Source organism: Tamandua tetradactyla, chromosome 12, assembly GCF_023851605.1.
Source record: "Tamandua tetradactyla isolate mTamTet1 chromosome 12, mTamTet1.pri, whole genome shotgun sequence".
NCBI lineage: Eukaryota > Metazoa > Chordata > Mammalia > Pilosa > Myrmecophagidae > Tamandua > Tamandua tetradactyla.
In genome coordinates, this window is record NC_135338.1 from 51,621,158 (window position 1) to 51,646,164 (window position 25,007).

Here is a 25,007-nt window from a genome sequence, read left to right on the forward strand (position 1 = left end):
TAATAACTTTGAATGTTAACAGACTAAATTTACCAATTAAAAGGTAGAGACTGCAGAAGTGACTAAGAAATATAATCTAGCTATACGCTGCTTACAAGAGACTCATCTTAGATACGATACAAATAGATTCAAACTAAAATGATGGAAAAAAATGTTCCATGCAAGCTGAAACCAAAAGAAAGAAGGAGTAGCTATACTAATAACAGAGAAAATAAACTTTAAATGTAAAGACATCATAAGAGACAAAGAAGGACACTATATATTAATAAAAAGGACAATTCACCAAGAAGAAATGAAATACAACCAAACAGAATCCAATAGTATATTAAAAGAATTATACACCATGATCGAATGGAATTTATCCCAGGGATGCAAGGGTGTTTCAAAGCAAGAAAATCAATTAATATAATTGGTATACCACATTAAGAAATATAGCACATTAAGAAATCCAAGGAAAAGACCCACATGATCATCTCAATAGATGGAGAAAAGGTATTTGACAAAATCCAACACTTCTTCTTAATAAAAACGCATAGAAAACTAGGAATAGAGGGAAACTTCCTCAGTGATAAAGGACATGTAAGAAAAATCCAATACTAATATCCTTTTCAATGGTAAAAGACTGAAAGCTTTATCTGTAAGATGGGGAACAAGAAAAGTATGTCCACTGCTATTTATCATTGCACTAGAAGTTCAGGCCAGAGCAATTAGGCAAGAAAAAGAAATAAAAAGCATCCAAATTGGATCCCTATTTGCAGATGACATGAGATCCTAGATACAGAAAATCTTGAAAAGTACACAATTAGCTACTAGAGCTAATGACCAAATTCAGTAAAGTGCACTCAACAGTAGTGTTTCTATACACTAGTAGTCAATGTAACTAAAAGAACCAAATATCTAGTAATAAATCTAATCAATTATATAAAGTATTTATACAAAGAAAACTACAATACATTGCTAAAACAAATTTTAAAAGACCTAAATAAATGGAAGGAATTCCATGTTCATGAATTGGAAATTAAATATCACTAAGATGTCAATTCTACCCAAAGTGATTTACAGATTCAATGCTATTCCAATCAAAATTCCGACAGCATTCTTTGCAGAACTGGAAAAGCCAAACATCAAATTTATTTGGAAAGGTAAGGGGCTCCAAGTAGCTAAAATTGTCCTGAAAAAGAACAAAGTTGGTGGTTTCGCTCTTACTAATTGTAAAACTAATTACAAGTCTACAGTGATCAAAAGGGCATGGTACTGACACAAGGACAGACTCACCAGCCAACAGATTCAAACTGAAGATTCAGAAATAAACCTTCATATCTGAATAATAAATTGATTTTTGAAAAGAATCCAGTCAATGGAGAAAAAATAGACTCTTCAACAGATGGTAGTGGTAAAAGTGGATTTCCATAGGCAAAAGAAAGAAGGTGGACCCTATTTATTTAAGGTAAATAAATTTACATTAAAATGAATCAAGCACTAAAATATAAGAACAAGAATTATTAAAATCCTAGAATAAAACAGGTAAGCATCTTTGGGATGTTGTATTAGGTAGACTAGATATGTTATTATTCATTCTATATATATCTTTCTATAAGACTGCTAACCTAAAACACAGAAAGGTTATTCAGAAGTTAAAATGCTTGAAAAGTTAACTGAAAAAAAACAAATAAGAAATACAATCTTATTATTTGATATGCCATTTTTAAGATAATGTACAAACCAACTTTTTATAAATGCTAATAAAATCTCAACTACCAATATCTCATTTCCAAGATATTTTTCAAACATTAAAATTTTTATTAATAGAAATATCACTTTAGTTGAAATTATCTCTAGAGATGTTAATGGAGTAAGTGATTATATGAAATAACTAATAATCTATACCTATCAGTCTGTACAAAATGCTATTTGATTTTTTTCAATTTGGGGTACAGATTATATAAGGGAGTTCCCTGTTCAATAAATAATCACAAGAGAAGTTTATTTAGTTATTGGCAATTCATATCCATTATCTCATTAATCTTATAATTTAACACTGTGAGATAAGTATTATTAGCTTAGGTCTATAGGTACTTAACGCTCACAGAGTTCATGTGATTTACCCAATGAACATGAGCAGGCAATGACAGGGTCAAGATTCAATCCCAGATCATCTAAGTCATGCTTAATGTCCAAGTACTTCACAACTGTGAAAATCACCAAACTTGGAAGAGTAAATCAACTCAGCTGCACCTCCTACAATTACATGGCATTTTTTTCTTTTTATCATGGTGTATTAGTTTGTTAAGCCGCCAGAATGCAATATATATCAGAAATGGAATAGCTTTTAAAAGGGGAATTTAACAAGTTTACAGCTCTAGTGTTGAGAAAATGTCCAAACGAAGGCCCCAGAGAAAGATACTTTGGCTCAAGGAAGAGTAATGTGGGAAGGCACATGGCTCCCATCTGCTGGTCCTTGTTTCCAGTTCCGTTGCTTCCAGCTTCTGATGTCAGTTCTTTCCTCTCTAAGCGTCTGTGGGCATTCACTTAGCTGCTTCAGGACACAGCTCTGGATTTCATCTCTTACCTTAGCATCTGCCAGGGCTGGAGATTTCTTCTCTTCAGGTTCTGGCTATTTCTGTGAGTTCTTGTTTAGTATCTGGGTATTTCTGTCTGGCTCTCCAAATGTCTATATTGGCTCTCTCTTTGGCTCTGAACTTTCTCCAAAATGTTTCCTCTGTTAAAGGATTCCGGTAAACTAATCAAAACCCACCTTGAATGGGTGGAGTCACATCTCCATCTAATTAAAAGGTTATGCCCACAGTTGGGTGGGTAACATCTCTGTGGAGATAATTTAATTAGTTTCTGCCCTACAATATTGAATTAGGATTACAAGGAATGGCTGTCCCCCACAAGATTGGATCAGGATTAAAACATGGCTTTTCTGGGTTACATAATACTTGCAAACTGGCACACTCTATCCTCTGAACACCCCAAAAGATAGTTTTTTTTCCATATACAAAATACATTCACTCCATCACAATATCTAAAAAAGCATTAAACCATTTCAGTTGCAATACAAATATAATACAAAGTCAGAAACAGTACGAAATTCTCTTCTGGTCCTGTGAAATTCAAAACAAGTTGTCTGCTTCCAACCGACAAAGGAGGGATAGTCACAGGATACATGTTTCCACTGCCATCGAGAGAAATCAAAAGATAAACAGGGGTCACCAGACCCAAACTCCATTTGATCTCAAGGTCTGAGAGTCATTCATTCTTGGAGCCATAGAAAGCAGCAGTCCCACCCTTTCTAAAGGCCTATGCAGCAGCCTTGCTCTCTTTCAAAATGCCGGGGTGAGTTACAACACTGGGGTACATGGGAGAGGGGGACCACCTTTCTCTAGACTCCACCCTCTCCAAACTTCAAGGTAGCAACTGGGATCTCTGACACCTCCAGGGCACATGTTCAACCCCTCCAGAACAATGGGGTGGCAGTCAGGCTCCCCCAAATCCCTGGTATATGTCTCTCTGATCCCTGTGGCAGCACAACTCTTCTTGAGCAAAGAAGCAGAAGGCCCACCCTCTGCTTCCAGGGCAAACTCACCCTTCTCCACCTGTATGGATGGGTCCACTCTCCTGGCCTGAAATTTCCTAGCTCCAGACCTCAGCTTCCATGGTTCTGTCTCTAAAGCTATTTTTCCTTCAATTTATCCCTTTTCTGTCCCTTTTAGTCTAGACTTGCAGTGGGCCCATTCATACAGATTTCACAAAAAAATCTGTTGATTTTCCATGTAGTACAGAAGGATCAAAAACATCAGACCACAGGATTTTTCACAAATCCTTTCTAGATAACTCCGTCTCCAATCCTTGCTTATCCTATAATGGTTGACTGCTTCCACATTTGGTTAAATCTTCACATAGGGCCCTATTCACTAGGGTCTCACTTTCTGGAAGCCTAGAATTTTATAGACCATCAATTTCTAGTTTCTTTGTACCCAAGAGCTCAGTTCTCAACTTTTCTTTCTCCTGTTGCGTTTTACTATAAGCTGCAAGGAGAAGCCAGACCGCATTTTACACATTTAGTTTGGAAATTTCTTCTGCTAAATATTCAAGTTCATCACTCTCAAACTCTGCTTTCCAACCACAAAGAACGTCTTCCTTCCAGTTTTCAAAGAAAGATTCATCATTTCTGTTTAAAGCCTCATTGGAGATACTTCTAGAGTTCACATTTCTATCAAGTCTCTTCAAAGTATTCTAGGCCTTCTCTCTCAAGCTCCTCACAATTCTTCCAGAATCTTCCCCTTATCCATTTAGAAAGCTGTCCCAACATGCTTGGTATCTGCAAACCCCAGCAGCACCTATTCCTCTGGTACCAGAATCTGTTTTAGTTTATCACTGCTGCCGTACTGCAATATACCAGGAATGGAATGGCTTTTAAAAAGGGAATTAATCAAGTTATAAGTTTACAGTTCCAAGGCCACAGAAACGTCCAAACTAAGGCAACCAGAGAAAGATACACCTTAACTCCAAAGAAAGGGCCAGTCGTTTCTCAGCTGGGAAGGCACATGGCAACGTCTGCTAGCTTCCTTACTGGCTTTTCAAATGGCTTCTCTGGGGGCATTTTCTTTCTTCATCTCTAAAGGCCTCTGGCTGTGTGGGCTCTAAAGCTTTTTCCAAAATGGTTTCCTCTTAAAGGACTCCAGTAAGCAAACACACCTTGAATGGGTGGAGACACATCTCCGTGAAAACCACCTAATCAAAAGGTCCCACCCAGAGTTGGATGGGTCACATCTCTATGGAAACAACTTAATCAAAAAGCTCCCACCCAACAATAATGACAAGGATTAAAGAACATGGTTTTTCTAGGGGTCAGGATGATTTCAAGCCAGTATACATGGTGAGACGAAAGTACTACACATCTCCAAAGTACATGAGATGTACTTCACACTCCATCAGAATTACTAATAATGCTCACAACAGATGCATTTAAAGACTTTCTTCTTTTATACTCAAACAGTTATCTGAAAGAAAGTAAAATGGTACAAAGGAAAGCAGAAGAAAAGATAAGGAAAGAAATACAAGAGAGTCATCATTCTCACAAATATTCAAAATTTAATAACAAAACAAAACAACACTAAAAGATCAAAGATATTTCCTTGATTGGGAGCATTCATCTGAAGGATAATGCTAGAGAGTAGAGCATAAATTATATGCTTGCTAGACTATTACCATACCCTTTACTGTCCTGGGCTCCTGGAAGGTGGCAGGGCAATGGGTTTGGAAAAATGTATAGGAATGATCTTAAGAGCTTAAAACTAGAAGGAAAATAGCAGATGTAAATAAAAAACTTAAAGAACAATTAGTGCTGTGTTCTCCATGAAAGACTCTCAATGGAACAATTCAGAGAATGAAGCAATTTGGGCAGGATTTGGACAGCTAGAAAAGAGAAGGAGCAGTATAGATGGGGGAACCAGAGAAGGTAGGGCCTCAGAGTATGGGAAAGTATGTGTAATTATAAGGGAATAAAAGAAATCAACCAGACTAGAAAGTAAGAAAAATACTAGAGTAATGAGGGACAAAATACAGGAGAAAAAGAGCTAAGTTTGATAGCAAGGCAGGAATTTGCACTTGAATAATTAACTGGGAAAAGAGACACTATAAATTCTGAAACAGGAACTATGTCAAGGGTATGAATCTTGAACAAAGGGTCAATAATAGTAGGGGACAGGGGAAAACTACTGTGGCATTCTAAGGCCTATATTTAACTGGAAGACATCACCAGTGCCACAGTAATACTAGGTGTAAATAATTGGGGGGTGGGGTGGGAGGACACAAGAGTTAAGGGAAGTTTTAGATTATTTCTTTTGATGACGATACGTTTATTTCTTATTTTTGTCTTTGGAGCAATGAAAACTGTCTAAAATTGAGAGGGAAAATTGTACAACTACGTAAGGCTACTGCGAGACATGAATTGTTTATTTTGGATACCATCCATGATGCCCGATGGACAGAAGTGGCTGAAGAGTTCAATGTCTGAAAACCAGAAAGGTGAACTATGGTATATGTGCATGATGGAATACTGTGTGGCTACAGAAAGGAAGAAAGTTAAGAGGCATGCAATGACATGAATGAACCTAACTGACATTATACTGTGCAAAATAAGTGAGAAATAAATATCGTATAGTCTATTTTAGAAAATATGTGTAAGAAAAGTGGGGCCTAGATAGTAAGATCTTACAGCAGTCACTTTTATTCCTGAGCTTTGTTATTTCTAGATTCTGAGACATGTGTACATCTCATGCATATCAGGCTATATGTGTATGACCTGGTATTTACTTGGAATTTTGGGTACCTGTGTGACAACTAAGACTCAGAAGGTTGGAGTTCTGCAGCTTTGAAAGTCAGCATTGCTACAAAAAAAAAGGTTAAAGAAACCAACAAAGAGAGCAGGCTTCAATTAGAGATAATCTGGTTGGGACTAAGGTAAATCAGAGTACAGGGCAAAGGATGACATTGTCTGTATTTTAGAACTTCACCTAGTATATGAGATCAAAGGAGAGATTTATTTTGTCCAAAAACTTAATTTTCTGTAGCACACAATCTAATTCAACCTGTCTGGACAGTTCATTTAAATAACCCGAATACATGGAGCCCAGAATGGGAGCAAGGGCTTGTAATTTCATATAGCTTAATGTAATACCTGAATACATCCCAAAATATTTTGTGGAGATAAGGAAATAGTATTGGCAAAGTTCCTTGGGGGACTGGAGAAAAAAATATGGAATTATTAAATTTTCCCACCTGGGAAAGGTCAACACTCTCTCAAACAGGAGGGACCCCCAAGTTAATAAGCCAAGACCTTGATCTTCAGGCTTATTCTTACAAACCTATTTCTGTAGTGGAGAAGCTAAGCCTACTTATAATTATGCCTAGCAGTTACTTCCAGAGAACTTCTTCTGTCACTCAGATGTGACCTCTCTCTCTTCAAGCCCAACTCTGCAAGGAAAATCATTACCCTCCCCTCAATGTGGGACATGATAACCAGAGGTGAAAGTTTCCCTGGCAACGCAGGACATGACTCCCAGGGATGAGCCTGAGCCTGGCCCTGGCACCGTGGAATTGATAATACTTTCTGGATTAAAAAGGGATTAAGAAATGTAAGAAAATAAGGTATCAGTGGCTAAGAGAGTTCAAATAAGAGTCAAGAGGCCATTCTGGAGGCTACTCTGATGCAAATTTCAACTAGATATTGCTAACTGCCACAGTTTGCCAAACCCCAACCACCATCATTCCTGTTAACCCTAAAGAACAAACAGGGCTCTATCTGAGGTCCTACAAAAGTTGCACGTACTAAGTTTACTTTTCAGAAACCTAAAACCTTCAGCAGATAAGTCCTGTGACCCAGAGGTGCCAGTCTCTCCAGCAACATCAACCAGTTCCACTCTCCTATCCTATATTGTCAATATTCCTTTTCAACATGAAAAGAAGTTAAACTGGGAGATAACCCTAGAGATTGGGAGAAGGATCAAAAGAGAAGGAGGAATTCTAACAGAAAAGTTAGGATTTAACAAACAAGTATGACTACTGAATGATAATACTGATTTTTCTTTTTAGTATCCAGTGTCTTGGAGTAGCTAGAAGGAAAAACCTGAAATTGTAGAACTGTAACCTATGTCAAACTTTAAAATCTGTTCTATAATTACTTGTTAAAATGTACTTTGAAATTTATTGCTTTTTTGTATACTTCACAATAAAAAATGTTTTAAAAAATTCCTAAGCAGGAGAATTGAACAATAATATTGTTATTTTAATAAGACTACATTATCTATAATAGAATGTGGTATAAATGCATAAAATAGGAAAGAACTTGCAAAAAGGCAGATTAACTAAGAAACTCCTGCAGCAGTCTATGAATAAAATATTAAGTGTGCTGCCGTAAGAGCAGAAAAGAATAGGTAAACACAAGAGTGACCCTGGAACTACAGAACTTTGTGACAAACTAAAAGTAAAGAGTTTAAAAAACAGAAGATTAAAAATTATTACAAATCTCCAGCTTAGGAAACTGCTCAGCAGATTAGTCATAGGCAAAAGGAAGCAAGAAAGCTGGAAAGGAAAAAAAAAAATCAATACTCTGAGTAAAAGATTTCCCATGAATGTTAAACATATTTAAATATGTGATCAAAAAGTAAACCTTTCATATTTATATTTCATATTAAATATTACAAATATAGTCTTCAAAATATTGATAGTATTTTTCCTAATTTATAATACCAAAAAACAATTCTTCAGAAGAGTTTTCAGTTTCAACCCCAAAGAAAATCTTACATCATATATAAAGATATCTGATGAGGCTTCTATTATTCTATGTAGTGCTGAAAAATTATCTTTAAAAAAGGTAATGAAACTGAAAGGTCAGTGGTGAAACATTTGAATAAAAATTGAGATTTTGTTATATTCATAATAAAAATTTCCACCTACTCCACTTAGTCATCAAAACTGTGATTTTTAAATACAGAAATACCTACAACGACATTTCTTAGTTATTCCATCTTATGAAAGCAGCATACTGTCATCTGACAAGAAAAGGAAAAGCAGCATCCATGACTAAACAATAGACCAATATAGGACAGTGAACATATATGGAATGGAAATGCAAGAGCAAAAAGCATTACTGGTAAATTGTTTCCTTACTTTGCAGAACTGTCTTAAAGATCCTCTGATCAAAACACTAAAAGTTGAGACAGATAATGAGACAGAGTATTAAATATGTTGAAAGAAAACATACACAAGGTTTAGATTTTAATTTGATACTAAAAATTTCACATTATGAAACTAGCCTGTAATTGCCCTTCCTCTTACTATCTTGTTTTATATCAAGATTACACTAGCATCATACAACACGTTTGGTGAAATAATCCTTCTTTTTCAATTCTCTGAAAGAGTCTGTGGAAGATCAGAATTATCTATGCTTTGAATGTTTGGTGGAACTCATTCTTAAAACTGCACCAACCGATTTCCTGGTGGGAAAACCTTTATTATTCACCCGTTTTCTTTAACAGTCACAGGCCTATTCTCAGGTGTCCTATTTCTTTTTCAATCACTTTGGTAATTTACACACTTAGAGATTCATGTACAGGCTAAAGTTTGAGCTTATATTCAGAGCACTAACTACTATTACCTCTCATATTATGTCTGCTCATTTTGCCCAATATTTCTTTTTTTAACCTTACAAATTAGACATTTTGAGCATGGTTTTATAAAGTTGATATTGTTTAGATTTTCTTTTGTTTGCCAATCCTTTCTCCATCTCAAAAACTCTCCTGGGATCTTTTTTCTTTTCCCTAAAATACATCCTATAGAAATTCTTTTACTGAAGCTTGGTTGGTGGCAAACATACTTGGCTTTTATAAGTCTGAAAATGTTAATTGTGCTCTCACTTTCAATAATTAGTATCATTGGGTATACAATTCTAGGTTGACAATTAATTTCTCTTGGCACTGTCCAGATATTCCACTCTCTTATAGTTTTCAACGATTGCTGTAGAAAAGTAGATTGTTAATCAACTCATTGTTCTTTTGTAAATAAGTATTTTCTCTCTGGCTGCTTTTTGGCTATTTCCTCTATATGGTACTCAGCAGTTTCTCTCAGATGTATTTAGGGAAGAATTTGTTTTTTACTTAACTACTGGATCTGTTCTTTCTTAAATCTATAGATTATAGCTTTAATAAGTCAGAGTAAATTCTCAGCTGTCATCTCTTTGAATAGAGCCCCTTCTCCATTCTCTCCGTTCCTTTTGGAACTCTGATTACACATACGTGATGTTTTATCTTCTTTGCCTATTCACTGTCTTAATCTTTCTTTTATATATGACATCTCTTTTTTCTCCAGATACTCTGCATATTTTCCTCAAATCTATCCTTCAATTAATGAATTTCTTATCTGCTACTGAACCATTCATTGTCTTTATAATTTAAAATTTTTCTTTCAATATATTTTTTTACTTTTACAGGTTCTATTGGTGCTTTTTCAAATCTACCTAGTCACTTTTATTTTTATATGCTGTATGGCAGGGTCACATTTCATTATTTTTCCATGTGGGTATCCTGTTATTGCAGCACTGTCTGTTGAATTTTTTGTCTTTCCTTTGTTTGTTTTTTGGGAACTGCATGGACTGGGAATCAAACCCAGGTCTCCTGCATGAGAATTCTAACACTGAACTACCCTCGCACCCCCTACCTAGTCATTTTTAAGCATTTTCTTATTCCTTAATGTTACTATCAATCATTTTTAATTAAAAAATGTATACACATATTTCATAACTAATAATTTTATCAGTCTTTTCAAGTCTAATTCTGCTGTTTGTTGTTTTCACTTTCATTTCAAGGTAATTGCTTCTTTGATATTTGTGATTTCTGATAGTAAGATCACATTTGTAGAACTTTCTTACAAACTTCTTTAAGGTTGGAGTAAGAGTTTATTCCTCCAAAATGGATTTATATTTGCTTCCTTTAGGGTCCTGGGAATACTACCAAGTTGGGACCACTGTAAACTAAATTCTTGTTTGTTGTTTTATGTTATTGTTGTCTTTATTGATTTTTATTTACTTTGATCACACAGGTAGTACAAAGTAACGCTGCAAACCCTCATGATAACTGGCTTATAGTTGTGAATGCTAAGAGAAAGCTTTTGTTTATTTATTTTTCTCTTTCCTCCCAGAACTGATGCTGAGACAGAGAAGTTTCCTCTCCATCTCCCTTTGCAGACAGGAAATTTTTTCTCTTTACTATTTTACTGAACAGTAGCCTTCCTATTTTTTCTGGGCCCTGAGATGCTGTCTCCCATACTATGCATGAAAATGGTAAATACAAATAAGTAGCTCATAATTCGTTCATAGGTGTGCCTTGGGTAACCTCTGCCTCCAAAGAGCTTATCTACTGCTCTAGGTCCTGCTCTTTATTTTTCATTTAAGAGTTTTCCTTATTGGTTGCTCTGAGTTTTCCTTATTTGCTGCTAGCTTATCGATCAAGTTAAATGCTAAATTTTTAAGAAATTTATCTAGAATATTCCAGGTCTTAATAATAAGGTTTTTCCTAGGATATTTAAGCTATAATGTTGTCAGGAAAAGAAAACAAGTTGCCTTTGTACTCTTACTTCTGTCTCTGGAATATACTGTAAAACCTAAAACTGACAGATCAAGGAACAGAATAAGTTTCATGGCTCTTGTTACATTAATAACATATTTTAACAGTATGCTTGAGAAGGTTTTATAGATACTATATCTTTTTTGCCCCGGAGAAGTATCTATTACTATTGAATAAAAGTTGTTTGGCTCTGAGCATATCTGGAATAAAAATGATCTTACTCTGAGTTTCCACAACTTAGTTTCTAAAAGAATGGCTACAAGTCTACTTTTAAAACTAAATTAGGACTTCCTGGAAGACAGTCAAACAGACTAACTCGAGCTTAGCCCTACTCCATAGAAAAGTTAAAGAAGGGATAGGAGGGCGACAAAGGTGGTGATTCGGGAGTGCAGCTGCCCTGGGAGAGCCTTCTTGCACCACATGTGGCAACCCTGGTTGCAGAGGCTGAGGAACTGAGAGGCAGAAAGCTGCAACCTGGCGTAGTGGCACAGAGTCGCAGGGGTGCACAGACAGGAGTCCAGGACTAGCAAGTAAGTCAGGCTGCATTCCTTGGGCATGCTACTCTCACCAGCACAGTCCTGTGACTGGCAATTCACCCCACACCCCATGCACCTGAATCTCGTCACCTGCTCCCATTCCTCATGCTTCAGGCATGCCCAATTCAGCTGCCAGTGCACATACCTGCCCCACACCCCCACTCCAAGTGCAGCCCAATTCACCTCTCCTGCACGCCTCTCAAGCACTACCTCCCCCTCCCGATTCCCTCCGGGCTTCTATCAGAGCATAAAGGCTGAAGGCACTGACCTCCATACCTAGGATACAACTGATCCCCCCATAGTGTCACACAGCCTCATTCCACCCTGCTTGAGCTCTGCACATCCATTTACGGTACTCCCATGTCCACGCACGTGCAAGGGGCCCCAATCACATCATTCAACTATGGAAACTGCACATTACAGCACTCCTACAACTGCGCATGTACACAGCCCTGAGCCACACTTCCCAGCTCTAAGAAAGTGCTGGTCTGCGCAACTGGTCACATCTGTCCCCAATCCATGAAGGCATAATGCCAACCTAATGCACAGCTCTATGCATGCACACACAGAGAGCTGCATGCCATAGACCAGGACCCACTGGGGTTATATCACTCAGATCAGTGCACCCGCACAGCTACGTCCTCCCTAGCCACTGGGCCCCCACATTCATAAACATCAGTGCAACATCCCAAACCTGCGCCCACACCTGCCCTGAAATCACAGCACTAAGTGCCCACCCTGTACCCTGCTCCCTGCTGTACAACCATTCTGAAAACACAAGGCCTTAGACTATGGAAAGAAATCAACTCCCAAAATAAATCAATCAAGATATTTACATGCCACGAAGACAGCAGAAGATCACTAAGCATATCACAATGAAGACAGATATAGCCCTGCCTAATAACCAAATTAAAACACCAGAAGAGTCACAGACGTTGGAACAACTAGTCAAAGATGTTCATACAACTCTACTTAATAAAATAAGTGGGACAGCAAATGACATAAAGGAGATCAAGAAGACAGCAGAAGAGCATAAAGAGGAATTTGAAAGAATAAACAGAAAAATAGCAGATATCATAGAGATTAAAGATGGTGCTGACCAAATAAAAAATATACTAGAGGCACATAACACCAGATTTGAAGAGTCAGAAAAAAGAATACATGATACGGAGAACAAGATAATTGACTTCGAAGACTCAAGATAGTAAACAGCAAAAAAAAGATGGGAAAAATTCAATGATAACTCAAGGAAATGATAGACAGAACAAAGCACACAAATATAAGAATCACTGGTGTCCCAGAAGGAGAAGAGAGAGGAGTAAAAGGGCCAGGTAGAGTAGTTGAGGATATAATAGGGGAAAGCTTCCCAACCCGCATAAAGGACATAAATACACAAATCAAAGAAGCCCAAAAAACTACAAACAGAATAAATCCAAATAGGCCTTCTCCAAGGCACAACACTAATCAGTCTGTAAAATGTTGAAGAGAAGCAGAAAACCCTAAAAGCAGCAAGAGAAGAACTATCTACTACATACATGGGAAATCAAATAAGACTGAGTTCAGACTACTCAACTAGCACCCTGGAGTCAAGAAGGCAGTGGTATACTATATTCAAGGTCCTGAAAAAGAAAGTCTTCCAGCCAAGAAATCTGCACCCAGACAAACTGTCCTTCAAAACTGAGGGAAAGATTAAAGTTTTCACAAAAAAGTCATGAAAGAATCTGTCTAACAAGAGACCGGCCCTACAAGAAATACTAAAAGAAGTTCTGCCAACTGAAAAAAATAGACAGGAGAGGGAGATCTGGAGGAGGGCACAGAACTGAAGAGCACCACTAAGGTAATTTAAAGATTACAAAGAAAAAGAAGGAAAAGAATACATAGATTTGACAAATGAAATTTAAAAAGATGGTGGAATCAAGAAACGCATTTCAGTAATAACTTTGACTGTTTATGGACTAAACTTACCAATTAAAAAATACAGATAAGCAGAATGGATTAAGAAACATAATCCAGCTATATGCTGCCTATAAGAGAGTCATCTTAGACACAAGGATACAAATAGATTGAAAGCATAAGGATGGAAAAAGATTTTCCACGTCAAGTTTTAACCAAAAGAAAACAGGAGAACCTATACTAATTTCAGACAAAATAGACTTTAAATGTAAGGACATGAAAAGAGACAAAGAAGGACACTATATACTAATTAAATGGTCAATTCACCAAGAAGATATAACAATCACAAATGTTTATGTTTCCAAACAAGGAACTCCAAAGCACATAAGACAGACATGGCAAAACTGAAAGGAGCGATAGATGTTTCAAAAATAATAGTAGGAGACTTCAAAACACCACTCTCCTCTATAGATAGGTCAACAAGACAGAAGATCAAAAAGGAAATAGAGAAGTTAAATAATTTGTTAAATAAATTAGACTTAACAGATAGGTCATTGCATCCCAAAGCACAAAATTACTCATTCTTCTCTAGTGCTCATGGAACATTTTCCAGGATAGAGCATATGCTGGGGCACAAAACAGGTATTTATAATATTAAAATATTGAAATTATTCAAAGGATTTTCTCTGATCACAATAGGATAAAGCTGGATTTCAACAATCACCAAAGAACGAGAACATTCACAAATATATGGAGATTAAATAACACACTCTTCAACAACCAGCGGGTCAAAGTAGAAATTCCTAGAGAAATCAGTAGCTATCTGCAGATGAATGAAAATGAGAATACAACTTATCAGAACTTATGGGATGTAGCAAAGGCTCTGCTGAGAGGGAAATTTATTGACCTAAATGCCTATATTAAAAAACAAGAAAGAGCAAAAATCGAGGACTTAACAGCAAACCTGGAGGAACTCAAGAAAGTATAGCAAACCAAAAAGCAAACAGAAGAAGAGGAATAACAAAGATTAAAGCATAGATAAATGAATGTGAGAATAAAAGAACAATAGAAAAAATCAATAAAACCAAAAGTTTTGGTTCTTTGAGAAAATCAATAAAACTGGTGGGCCACTAGCAAGACTGACAAAGAAAAAGAGAGAGAGGATGCAAATAAAATCAGATATGAGAAGGGGTACATTACCACAGACCCTGAAAAAAATAAAAGAAATCATAAGAGGATACTATGAACAACTATGAACCAACAAACTAGACAGCCCAGATGAAATGGATAAATTCCTGGAGGAACACAAGTAAGCTGCACTGACTAAAAAGAAATAGAAGATCTCAACAAACCAATCATAAGTAAAGAGATTCAAACAGTCATCAAAAATCTCCCTGCAAAGAAAAGCCTAGGGCCAGATGGCTTCAAGGGGAATTTTATCAAACATTCCATAAAGAACTAATGCCTATCCTGCTCAAACTTTTCTAAAAAATTCAGGAAAAAGAACTCTATCTAACTTATTTTATGAAGCTAATATCATTTTAATACTAAAACTGGGTAAAGATGCTATAAGAAAGGAAAACTACAGGCCAATCTCCCTAATGAACTTAGATACAAAAATTCTCAATAAAATATTAGCAAAGCGAATCCAATCACACGTTAAAAGAATTATACACCATGACCAAGTGGGGTTTATACCAGGAATGCAACTATGGCTCAACACAAGAAAATCAATTCATGTAATACAGCACATTACAAATGGAAAGAGAAAAATCACATGATCATCTTGATTGATGTTAAAAAAGCATTTAAAGGAATCAAAGGTAACTACCTCAATATCATAAAGTGAATATATGAAAAATCGACAGCCAGCATCATACGCAATGGAGAGAGAGACTGAAAGCTTTCCCCCTAAGATCAGGTACAAGACAAAGATGTTCACTGTCATTACTACTATTCAGCTTTGTGCTAGAAGTTCTAGGTAGAGCAATCAGGCAGGACAAAGAAATAAAAGGCATCCAAATTCGAAAGAAAGAAGTAAAATTCTCATTATTTGCAGATGATATGATACTATACTTGGAAGACCTTGGGAAATCTACAGCAAAGTTATTTGAGCTAATAAACAAATTCAGCAAGGAGGCGGGATATAAAATTAAGGTGCAAAAATCAGTAACATTTCTATACACAAGGAATGACCTAACTGAGGAGTCAGTTAAGGAAAAAGTTCCTTTCAAAGTAGCAATTAAAAGAATCAAAATTAAAAGCAATTAAAAGAATTAAAATACTTAGGAATGAACTTAACTAGGGACCTAAAGGACTTAAACACAGAAAACTACATAACATTGCTTAAAGAAGTCAAAGAAGACCTAACAGGTGGAAAGATATTCCCTGCTCACGGATAGGAAGGCTAAATGTAGTTAAGATGTCACTTCTCCCCAAATTGATCTACAGATTCAACACAGTACCAATCAAAATTCCAACAACCTACTTGGAAGATTTGAAAAAGCCAACGATGAAATTCATCTGGAAGGGAAAGAGACCCCGAATAGCTAAATGCATCCTACAAAAGAAGGACGAAGTGTGAGGATTAACACTCCCTGACTTTACAACCTATTATGAAGCAACAGTGGTCAAAACTGCATGGTACTGGTACAAAGACAGAAGCACTGACCAACGGAATTGAATCAAGAGTGCAGAAATAGATGCATAGATTTATGGTCAAATCATTTTTGACATGGCCCCCAAATCCTCTGAACTGGGACAAAATAGTCTTTTCAATAATTGGGCATGGGAGAACTGGATCTCAATAGCCAAGAGAATGAAAGAGGACCCCTATCTTACACCCTACACAAAAATTAACTCAAAGTGGATCAGACATCTAAATGAAAGAACTAGTACCATAAAGCTTCTAGAATAAAACGCAGGGAAACATCTTCAAGACCTAGTTATAGGAGGTAGCTTCCTAAACTTTACACTCAAAGCACACGCAACAAAAAAAAAAACAGATAAATGGGAACTCCTCAAAATCAAATGCTTCCACACCTCAAAAGACTTTGTCAGAAAGGTGAAGAGGCAACCAACTCAATGGGAGAAAAATATTTGGAAATCACATATCAGTTTTGATTTCCTGTATATACAAAGGAATCATACAACTCAACAACAAAGAACAAGCAACAAGCAACCCAATTGTAAAATGGGCTAAAGATATGAATTGGCATTTTTCTGAAGAGCAAATACAAATGGCTCAAAAGCACATGAAGAGATGCTCATTTTCACTGGCTATAAAGGAAATGCAGATCAAGACTACAATGAGATATCACCTCACACCTATATAAGAATGGTTGCTATTAAACAAACAGGAAACTATAAATGCTGGGACACTTATACACTGCTAATGGGAATGTATAATGGTGCAGCCACTATGGAAAACTGTTTGGCGGTTCCTTAGGAAACTAAATATCGAGTTCCCCTATGACCCAGCAACAGCACTACTGGGTATATACCCAGAAGAGCTGAAATCAATGACGCAAACAGACACTTACACACCGATGTTCATAGCAGCATTATTCAAAATCGCCAAAAGATGGAAACAAACCAAATGCCCATCAACAGACGAATGGATCAATAAAATGTGGTATATACATACGATGAAATATTATGCAATGCTAAGACAAAATGACGTCCTGAAGCACATGACAAATGGATAAGCCTTGAGGACATAATGCTGAGCGAAATTAGCCAGACACAAAAGGATAGATACTGTATGATTCCACTTTTATGACCAGTATAAAGGTATAATCAGAGGCTTATAATAAAGAATAGAGGGGACTTAGAGATACAAAGAAGCTGGAGATGGGTGAGCCATTAGCTAATGAGGTTAAACTCCAATGTAAGGGAATAAATAGGAGTGAAGACGATTCTCTAGTGGGTCTAGGAGTAATATTACCATACTGAAGATGAACAAGATTGAAAGGGGTTGTAGAGACATGTGTGTCCCACTGATTCACATTAGAAATATGAATGAGTTCTTGCTTCAAAGATATGATTCTTGTATAAAGAGTGTTTGAATCCAAGGTACAGGGGGAAACTGCTATTCCATGCTATGAGCTATGTTCAAAAGGAAACCATCAGCACTACTACAGTAATAGCAGAGGTAAATAATGGGGTGAGGGACAAGAGTTAAGAGGAGGTTTAGATTTCCTATTTGGTGAGGATGTGTTTATTGGTTTTCTTTCTCTTGGGAACAATGAACGTATCTAAAATTGAGAATGTTGATGGACTGTGGACTTTGGGCCCTCTACATGAAGCCCAATGAATGCAGGTGGCTGAAGGATGCTCTGACGGAGAAGTAGATTGGCGAATGATGGGGTATACTTATGAATGAAGGTTGTGCTGCTACAAAAAGGAACAAATCGTGAAGAGTGCAACTATGTGAATGAACATGTGGGACATTTGGTGAGACAAAATAAGCCAGAAACAGAAGAACAAGAATGGTATGGTCACCTTTAGAAAATGCTTATAAGAAAACAGGGGCCTAGACTGTAAACTTTTAGAGCAGACACATTACGTCTGGAGTGGTGTTTATTATTTCTGGATTTTGAGTGGCTGTTTTATGTACATAACTTGATAAAGATGAGAACGAGGCTGAACAGGTTGGGGTTAAAGTAATTCAGAATATAGCAGTAAGGAAGACAGTGTCTATGTTTTAGAACCACATATACTCTTTGAGACCAATGGAAGAAAGGTCTATTTGGTCTGGAACTGAAATTTTCTGTAGTGCGTGATCTAATTCAACCTATCCGTATAGATCATTTGAACAACTGAAACAAAGGGAGCACAGAATGAGAAAGAGTCCTTTAATCCTGTACAGATTATTATTGTAATGCCTGGAAACATCCTAGAGTATATTAAGCAGATAATCAAAAAGTATTGGCAATGTCCCCTGAGGGAGGGGAGAAAGAATATGAAACTATTAAACCTTACCATCATGGAATCCCCTGATACTGCATCATACCTGAGGGACACCCAAATCAACAGGCCATGCCCTCGATCATGAGGCTTACTCTTATGAAGCTTATGTAGGTAGCAGAGAAGCTTAGACTACTTATAGGCATGCCTAAGAGTTACTTCTGGAGGACCTCTGTTGTTGCTCAGTCTCTCTCTAAGCCCAACTCTGCAAGTGAAATCATTGTCCTCCCCGCTTCGTTGAACATGACATCCAGGGGTGAAAGTCTCCCTGGCAACGTGGGAGATGACTCCCAGGGATAAATCCAGATCTGGCACCATTGGTTCAACAATTCCATCCTGATCAAAACAAGGGAAAGAAGAGTAATTAATGAAGTATCAGTGGCAGAGACAGTTGAAATAGAGACAAGAGGTTACTCGTGAAGTTGCTCTTATGCAAGCTTTAGGTAGACCTTGCTACCTATCATAACCTGCCAACCCCCAACCAGGACCATTCCAGCCAATCCTAAAGAACACCTAGGGCAATATATAAGATTCCACAAGGGTTCCATGCTCTAGAATAACTTTCCACAAACCTACAACTTATCTGGATCCCTGGTCCAGATAAGTCCTGAAACCTAGCCCTGCCTCTCCAGAACATCAGATAGTTCCAACTTCCTACTCCATATTAGTGACAGACCCTTCCAATATCAAAAATTTAGAATTGCCTCAGCCCAAACAACCCTAAAGAGAGGTATGGAAAATCAAAGGTGATGGTGGAGTTTTACAGAGAAAATAGGATTTAACAAATAAATATGAATGCTGAATCGTTAAATAGGTATCTCCTTTAATCTCTCATTTCTTAGAGCACCTAGAAGTAAAACCTAAAATTGTGAAACTGTCAATTTCAAACCCATGTCAAACTCTGAAATATGTTCTACAATTAATTGTGGTGCTGTGCTTGGAAATTTATAGCTTCTTTGTATATATGTTATTTTTCACCAAAAAAAAAAAAGAAAGAAAGAAAGTCAATTGTGATGGTAAAAAATATTTAAGCCCTCTAGCCTCCTATATTCTGGAGCAGCTAGAAGGAAAAATATGAGAAGATCGTATGGTAGCCCATGACAAACCCTGGGATCTGTCCTGTAACCACTTGTTGAAGAGTGCTTTGAAAACTATTGCCTTTTTATTTCTCTGCTTTGTATATATGTTGTACTATACAATAAAAAAACTTAAAAAAAAAAACTAACTAAATCAGTGCCACAATAAGGAAACAGTCACATGTAAAAAGAATGAAATCTGACCCCCACCATACAGCATTCAAAAAAAGTATTAAAATGTAACAACTCTTAAAAAAAAACACTAAATCTATTATAAATGAGTTAATCAAAAACAGAAGTTAAAAATATGTAATTGTTGTTTCATTGGAACAATTGTGCTCATGTTTTTAGTAAATTTTTGCTTTTGGTATACAGCATAAATGCTGACATTTCTAAAACTTTTAACACAAAAAGAATGTAAGGTCTAATTACTAGCATATAGAATGTCAATGTAAACATTTCAAATAAAAATAGTAATTTGCTTTCCAATATTCAAGGATCTCTATAGAAATCCCTTACTATATGGAATAAATTTACTCATCAATTTATTCCTTTTTTTTTTAGCCTGGGCTAAAAAAATCAAATCCAGTCTCTGGCACCGCAGGCGAGAATTCTGCCACTGAGCCACCATTGCACTACCCTCATCATTCATTCCTTTATCCATTCATTTAATAAATATTTACTGAGAGACTATTACATACAAGGCATTATCTAGAAAAGTTATCTGGTAAGAAAATTTCTGTTAATCCAAATTCTATTTTCCTGGTGATTTATATTACTGAATTAAAGATGAATTCCAACAGAAAAAAAACATACCAATACACTAAAAACTCTTCAAGTAATATAGGTTAAAATTTAAGTTAAAGCATGTATATTTTTCCAGTTTCTTACCACCTTAAAAATTTCTAAGCTTAACCTGTAGCAAAAAAAGGAAAATAAGAAGATCTTTCTGACATCAAGGATTACTTAAAACTGGAATAAAGTTAGGAGGGAAGGCATATAACTCTGCCTGCCACAAATTTAAAACTGTACATGACTTCATGCAAAATATCTAAAAGTGAGTGAACTAACCTCAATGATTTAATCATTTAAGTTGGACAGCAAGAAGCATTAATCAGTTTGATTCTAAAGAATCAATCTAAGCTATTTCACACCAACTAGGATGTATAATTAAAAGGTCAGATAATAAATTGTGATGGTCAGTTTTATATGTCATCTTGGTCAAGTGGTGGTGCCTGGTTGTTTGGTCCTGCAAGTACTGGCCTGCCTGTTGCTGTGAGGAGGTTTCATGGACTTAAATCACGACCATGTTGGATTGCACCCATAGCTGATATGGTGATTAGATCAAGCATCACCCTGTGCTTGATCTCATCACCAGAAGGCTTTTAAGGAGGATTCAGAAGAGGCAATCAGCCACCCAGCCTCTCCTGAGAGTTCGTTGACGACCTTCATTGGAACTGCCAGCTCATGGCCTGCCCTACAAATCTTGGACTCTTACATCCCCAAAGTCGCATGAGACACTTAAAAATTTTATATTTACAGATATCTCCTGCTGATTCTGTTTCTCTAAAGAACCTAACTAATACATAAGTGGTGGTCAGATGTAGAGAAATCAGAACGCTTATACAATTGCTGGTAGAAATGTAAAATGGTTCAGCCACGTTGGAAAACAGTCTGGCAATTCCTCAAAAAGTTAAACATAGAATTACCATTTGAATCAGAAATTCCATTCCTAGGTATACACCCAAGAGAAATGAAACATATGTTTACATAAAAACTTTCACATGAATGTTCATAACATTATTCATCATAGCCAAAAAAAATGGAAAGAAGCCAATGTCCATCAACTAATGAATGGATAAACAAAATGTGTATATCTGTAAAACTGAATATTACTTGACCACAGAAAAGAATGAAATACTGAAACACACTGTAAGGATGAACCTTGAAAACATCACGCTAAGTCAAAGTAGTCAGTCATAAAACACTGCATATTTTATGATTCCATTTATATGAAATGTCTAGAACAAGAAAATATAGAGAGCCCAAAAGCAGATTAATGATTGCTTAGGGCAGGAAAGGATGGGAGGATACAGAGTGATCACTAAAGGGTATAGGAATTCTTTTTCAGGTGATGAAAATCTAAAATTGTGGTGATAGATGCACAAGTCTGAATATATTTTAAAACACTGAACTGTATATCTTAAATGGATGAATTGTATGGTATATCTCAATAAAGCTGACCACCCCCCACCACCAAAAAAAAAAAACCATGAAGATGAAACAGATTCTATGGACATAACATAAATTGACTTCAAAAAGCTTCAGACAATATATGACAACTAATATTTTTAAGAAAATTTGAGGATTGTGACTCGTTCCCCTTTGAGTAGATGCTGCCTTAGAAACAGGAAACAAAGAGGGATAAAGGGGGCTAAAAACATTATTTTGACATTTTGAAAGGACGATTTCTTAGGGATAGGGTGGGATGGGGCTAGTTTTATTTTTGTTTCTGTTTTTAAGTATATCTTTACAAATTATCTGAAGGAAGGAATACACAGCAAAGTCTCCAACTTGATGATCACACTAAGCTATACCTGACAATAAAAAGTTTAGTTGATGGGAATAAGCAATGGGAAAAGTTTCTTGGGCATATTCACTGGTTCTACACAGTATGCTACACTACACAGGGATGTTATGAAGACCTTGTGTGACAAGACTAGGCAAGAAGGCTTGTTTCCTACTGACCTAAAACCAATTTTTATATGTGAATTAACACAGATGCATATGAACCTAGGCCAGTGGCTGGGACTATCTATGGAAGCCCTGAAGAAAGATCTTTCCCCTGCTAACGCGTTTGGCAATTTGAAAGGCATGGACAGACAACGTAATATAGATACCTGCAATTCATCCTGTCAGGGGCTGGGAATCAAGGAAGCAGCACAGGTCCTGAGAGAATGTGAAACTAAACTTTAATAGGGAAGAAAAATGGTCTGCCTTCTGATATTCTCATTCCCCTTCTAGGAAAAGAGTCAATGGTGGAGAAAAAGAATCTGATGTTAGAAAAAAAGAGTCAAAAGTCTCCCTATCAAGAGGTTTTTCACTTCAACCTGAAGAAAAGACAAATAAAGCAGCAAATTTTCACAGTGGTAGTAGTGGAGTAGAGCAACACATTCAGGGGAAGAGCTGACGAAGCAGGGTTCACTCCTGAGAGGACCAGCTACTATTGGGGCGGCCCAGTGCAAAATGAAAAAGTGGGGCTCCTTGTTTGTGAATTATAAAGAATTTCAAATCAGTGACAATGGAACATTAAACCAAATGAAGGGGTCTTCAAAGTGAAAGTTTTGTGCAACTGCATAGGTCTTATGCTTGTGAAGCTACACTGACTCCTGAGCAACAACAGCAGTGGTTGTCAAAACCCAGAAGAAACAGAAACATATAAAACAAAAAATCAAGATCCCACCACCCAGGAATAACTACTGTCATCTTTTGGTGTAGATTCAGAGATTTCCCTATGTACATATATACATATGCATTCATACAATTGTTAAATTACAGAAGTAGTGTATTAGATATATATTCTCTTCTATAGTCTTTTTCCTCTTGTGATATTTTGGAGAACTTCCCATGTTACTAAGTGTTCTAGTTTGCTAGCTGCCAAAATGCAATATACCACAAACAGAATGGCTTTTTAAAAAGTAAATTTAATAAGTTGCAAGTTAACAGTTTTTAGGCTGTGGAAATGTCCCAATTAAAGCAAGTCTATAGAACTATCTGATCTAAGGCATCCAGGAAAAGATACCTTGATTCAAGAAAGCTGATGAAGTTCAGGGTTTCTCTCTCAAGTAGAAAGGCATATGGCAAACACAGCATCTGCTAGCTTCCTCATGAAGTTCCCCCAGGTATGTTCCTCTTCGTCTCCAAAGGTCGCTGGCTGGTGGACTCTGTCTCTCTTGGAATCTCGTGACTTTCTCTCTTGTAGTTCTGTTGTCATGCTCTGCTCTCTCAGAATCTCCAAAGGTCGCTGGCTGGTGGACTCTGGTTCTTTTGGCCTCGCGGCTCTGCTCGGTTCTGCTGTGGCTTTCTCATTGTTCTCAAAAGGCACTCTCTGCTTTGTGGTTCTGCGGCATTCTGAAATTTTCTCCAAAATACTTCTTTTTTTATAGGATTCCAGTAAACCAATCAAGAATGGGTGGAAACATGTCTCCACCTAATCAAGTTTAATACTCACAGTTGATTGAGTCACATCTCCACGAAGACAACCTAATCAAGTTCCCAACCTATAGTACTGAATAGGGATTAGAAGAAACCGTTGCTATCTTAAGACTGTTTAGAATTAAAACATGGCTTTTCTAGGGTACATAAATCCTTTCAAACCAGCACAGTAAGTATAGACCATTTCAATTCTATTGTACAAAAGTTCCATGATCCTTTTACCCAAACCCAAACTTCTGAAGAGTCTTAAGTTTTTCATTATTACAAACGATGTGCACTGAAATCAATAATGTTGAGTGAGGATTTAATAAGTCAATCAAATTAATCAAATTAAGGTACTTCATGGAGAGAGTACTTAGCAAATAGCAAGCTCTCTAAGTTAGTGATTTTTAAAAAATTATTCTCAGATTGCCCGGTGTGAAAAATGAACTAATTTACATTCCCAACAGCAGAGTGAGAGGACTTAGTTTCCTTAAATCTTCGCCAATTTTTTCAGTTTTTGCCTTTTGTATTTCTTCCTCTGAAAATGAACTATTCATGTTCTTTGACAGTTCTCCTACTGGATTCCTCCTGTTTCTTAAGTTTCAATTAATTTCTCTATTGGAGATAGCAATCCTTTGTCATATGAATAAACACGTACTTTTTTTTTCAAGAATTAATCTAAGACTTACCTCCAGTTCCTAGGACTTTCAGGAGTTCAAAATTTTCAATCCCCACCTTCTCTGTATGTCCTGTTAAATTAGCTAAAAAGAAAGAGAAAAAAGAAGTAATTAATGGATCAGCAACAAGAAGGAACACATAGGGACCTCTGAGGTGCCAACAAGGTTCTAGTTCTTGATTTGGGTAGTTGAACCAGGTAAATTTTTATAATGATTTGTTTAATTGTATAGCTATGTTTTATGAAATTTTTTTATATACATTACAATAAAATTTTATTTTAGAATTTAGCAACTGTATTTCACAAATACCAGAGAATAAGTTAATATATAAATTAAGAGTTAATTAATAGATTATATTCTGACCAATAATCAGAAAATTACAAAAATGTAATATATAGATAGGTAATAGGTAAAAAACTGGACAGATTTAGATTTATTCATTGATTCAACAACTATTTACTAAGTGTCTACTAAATGCCACTCCTAGGTATTCAGCTGAGTTCTAGTCCCATTTCTGCCACAAAGTACTTGAGC

The 25,007-nt window shown here is 36.5% G+C and overlaps 1 protein-coding gene across 15 annotated transcripts in view; it reads right to left on the minus strand.

The window, feature by feature from the left end:
- The window catches only part of RPS6KA5 (ribosomal protein S6 kinase A5), a 328,971-nt gene that overhangs the window by 233,797 nt on the left and 70,167 nt on the right, over positions 1-25,007 (minus strand). For 14 of the 15 annotated variants that reach the window (XR_013160427.1, XM_077123333.1, XM_077123324.1 and 11 more), the window contains one exon: positions 24,486-24,557. The exons of the other annotated variant lie outside the window; for it this stretch is intronic. Coding sequence is in view for 12 of the 14 variants with exons in the window: in XM_077123333.1 (XP_076979448.1) it covers positions 24,486-24,557 (72 nt within the window). In the remaining 2 variants the exon portion in view is untranslated. The remainder of the gene's footprint in view (positions 1-24,485; positions 24,558-25,007) is intronic. 15 annotated transcript variants of the gene reach the window in all.